The 3,199-nt window shown below is 40.0% G+C and overlaps 1 protein-coding gene across 1 annotated transcript; it reads left to right on the top strand.

The window, feature by feature from the left end:
• The first annotated feature begins 1,157 nt into the window (after positions 1-1,157).
• On the top strand, positions 1,158-1,805 carry LOC108779180 (uncharacterized). Its single transcript, XM_018546546.1, has one exon. The coding sequence runs from the start codon at positions 1,158-1,160 to the stop codon at positions 1,803-1,805; it is 648 nt and encodes a 215-aa protein (XP_018402048.1).
• The last annotated feature ends 1,394 nt before the right edge of the window (positions 1,806-3,199 follow it).

The raw sequence follows: 3,199 nt of genomic DNA, 5'->3' as shown, positions 1-3,199 counted from the left end.
TTTAAAAGACGATGACAATAAGTGTCGAAACGTCGTTTGTTTTTATCTTTGTTTTGTTCTAATATATATTTATACATTTAATTACATTGTCATCGTCGTTCTTATCAGAAATAAACTGTTTCATTTTTGGCTCGTAACCCTTCTCATTTTACTTTTATTTAATTTATTATTTGAGCCATTCTACATTGTTTTTTTTTTAAATAAAACTATATATTTGTCAGTATTACATATAAAAAAAAAATGCAAAAGTACATTTTTAAATTGATTTTAAAAAAGTAACGGAAAAGTAACGAAAAGTTATTTTTCAAGTAACGGTAACTGTAACGAGTTACTTTTAAAAAGCAATAACTGTAACTGTAACTAGTTACATTTTTTACTCGGTAACGAGTAACTGTAACTAGTTACTTTTAAAAAGTAACTTTCCATTCCCTGGTGTTTTGGGACTTGGTTCTTCTTACGCGTTAATGACTAGGGAATGAATTTACGTATGGAATAAACCATTTACCTACTTTATAAATGGTTAAATGATAGACATGATTGCATTTCAAATGTAAAATGGAAATGGTTTTCTAAAAAACCATTTAAAATGGAACTATTTTAAATATTACCCAGCTCTACGAGAAAGTGCATGCCTGATGCCACCTGATGCATAACTGATCGGGAAAAAGTAGGGTATATCATAATATGAAATTTCCGACCATTTTTATGGTAATCGGGAAATAGTAGGATATGTTCTAATATAAAACTCCTGCCAGAGCGTCTTAATACATTTAAGCGCCTTGGGCTAATAGGCGCTTTTTTCATAATTAAAAAAAATCTCATTTTTATTTTTATATCCGAATACTGATATTATTATTTTTTATCGAGTTGGTGTACTTATAAAAATATTCTTTATAATACTTTGTTTTATAATATCTTTTATTAAATTATTTTATTTAATTTTTTTAATGAAATTTAATACAAATGTATGCAATAATTTAGAAGATAATCTTAATTCATATAAAATCTAAGCCGTCTCGCTACCGCCCTTGCTCCTGAGCGGCGCGGCCCACGCGTACTTGCTCAGCACGTCGATGACGGTGAGCACGTAGTGACGGCCCCTGTTCTGGCTCGAATACGGCCGACGCTATCGCGGGGATAATTCGCGAGAGCGGGAGATGCCCGAAGAACCTGCAAACGGATATGGGGAAGGAGTTTTACAACTCGGATGTGCAGAAACTCTTGAAGAAGCACAACATCAATCACTACTCCACGTATTCCGTAATGAAGGCGTCGGTGGTCGAGCGGTTAAGAACGACATGTGGAAGATGTTTACGCTCAACGGCACGTACAAGTGGGTCGACGCGTTGCCGCGTCTCGTGTCGGATTACAACGCGCGCAAGCATCGCACCATCGGCATGAGGCCCGCCGACGTGACCCCCGCTGTCGCCGAGAGACTCCTGGACACGGTGTACGGCGCGATAAAGATCGCCGGTCCCGCGAAGTTCAAAGTGGGCGACGCGGTACGCGTGAGCAAGTACAAGACAATCTTCGAGAAGGGCTACACGCCAAATTGGACCACGGAGGTGTTTCGAGGTGCACTCGTCAGAGTGCAGAGGACTAATCCCGTGACGTATCTCTTGGAGGATTACCGCGGCGAACCGGTCGCCGGAGGATTCTACGAGCACGAGTTGCTTCGCGTCGCTAATCCCGACGTGTATCTGGTTGAAAAGGTGTTGCGCAAGAAGGGAGACAAGGTGTACGTCAAGGGGCTGGGATTCGACGGATCGCACAATTCGTGGATAAATAAACGAGATGTCGTGTGAATTATAATAATTTTTATTCGTATAACATATATATCAAAATATGTATATTTCAAAAATAAATATACCAGTATATCACGATATCGTTGTCGTTCTTTATTCCTTTCAATAAGTTGACGACAAACTCTCTTACAAGATACACACGTGCGAGTACAAAATCAGTATAAAACTCAATACGTACATGTATAGTACAGGTACAGTCAACCTCAATACGTACAACCCAATACGTAAAACTCAATACATAACACTCAATACATAAAACTCAGTATAAAACTCAGTATAAAACTCAATACATACAGGTATAGGTACAAGTCTAGGTACACGTATAAGTAAAAGTACAAGTACAGTCAACCTCAATACATAACGCTCAATACATAAAACTCAATACATACAAGTTTAGGTATAAGTAAAACTCAATACATAAAAACTTAATATGTAAAACTCAATACATACAAGTATAGGTATAAGTAAAACTCAATACATAAAAACTTAATACGTAAAACTCAATACATACAAGTATAGGTACGAGTATAAGTATAAACTCAGTATAAAAAAGTAAACGTATACAATACATAAAACTCAATACGTCTAGGTATAGGTGTGAGTATAAGTACAAGTATAAACTCACTACGTCTAAGTACGAGTATAGTTATGAGTATAGGTATGAGTATAGGTACGAGTATAGGTATAAACTCAGTATGAAAAGTAAACGTATAAAATACGTAAAAGTCTAAGTACAGGTAAACTACCACGCGAGCTACACTATCCGGTAATGCCCCCACGGTAAGGTGTTCGTCGAGTCCCGTACGATGTACGGTTTGTCATCGTACGGACTCAGAGCGATCTTCTTCTCCGACACCGTGTACACCCGGTGTAACTTGGATCGTATGCACGCCTGCCTGCGCGTCATTTCGATATCCTCCTTCAGGCACCGGGTGTAATCCTCGAACGATATCGTTCGCGCTACGATGCTGCTTTTCACCCCGTTCGCCTTCTTAGTGTCCCTCTTTCCGTCGACGCGCAGCGCGTACATCTTCGCTCTGAGCCCGACGAACTCGGTCATGATGGCGCCGTTGTTCTCGTCCTTCATGAGACCGGGCACCTTCTTGTTCGCGAGAGGCATACCGTACGCGTTGTTCGCGGGATAGTCGCTCGTGTCGAATCTGTCTATGTCGCGTTTCATGGTTTCGTACACGTCGTCGCACTCTATACGGTATAGATCAGACTGTCCGTGTCGGTGTACATGATCTCGCACCTATCGCGAAACAGCGGCGTCATGTACTCGTGGTGAAACTCGTACAAGCACGTTTTCGAAATGTCCAGGATGCACATATCCACGTAAATAGGCTTGTCGAATTTCACCTCGAGTTTCCGCAATTCGACCGCTATCAGGTTTT

The sequence above is a fragment of the Cyphomyrmex costatus genome, unplaced genomic scaffold, assembly GCF_001594065.2.
Source record: "Cyphomyrmex costatus isolate MS0001 unplaced genomic scaffold, Ccosl1.0 scaffold561, whole genome shotgun sequence".
Lineage (NCBI taxonomy): Eukaryota > Metazoa > Arthropoda > Insecta > Hymenoptera > Formicidae > Cyphomyrmex > Cyphomyrmex costatus.
The sequence above is the reverse complement of the archived record's forward strand: the minus strand, read 5'-3'. Positions and strand labels throughout refer to the sequence as shown.

What these genes read in the sequence shown, in the direction of transcription:
- LOC108779180 (XM_018546546.1), top strand. Translation starts at nt 1,158, where the DNA reads ATGCCCGAAGAACCTGCAAACGGATATGGGGAAGGAGTTTTACAACTC.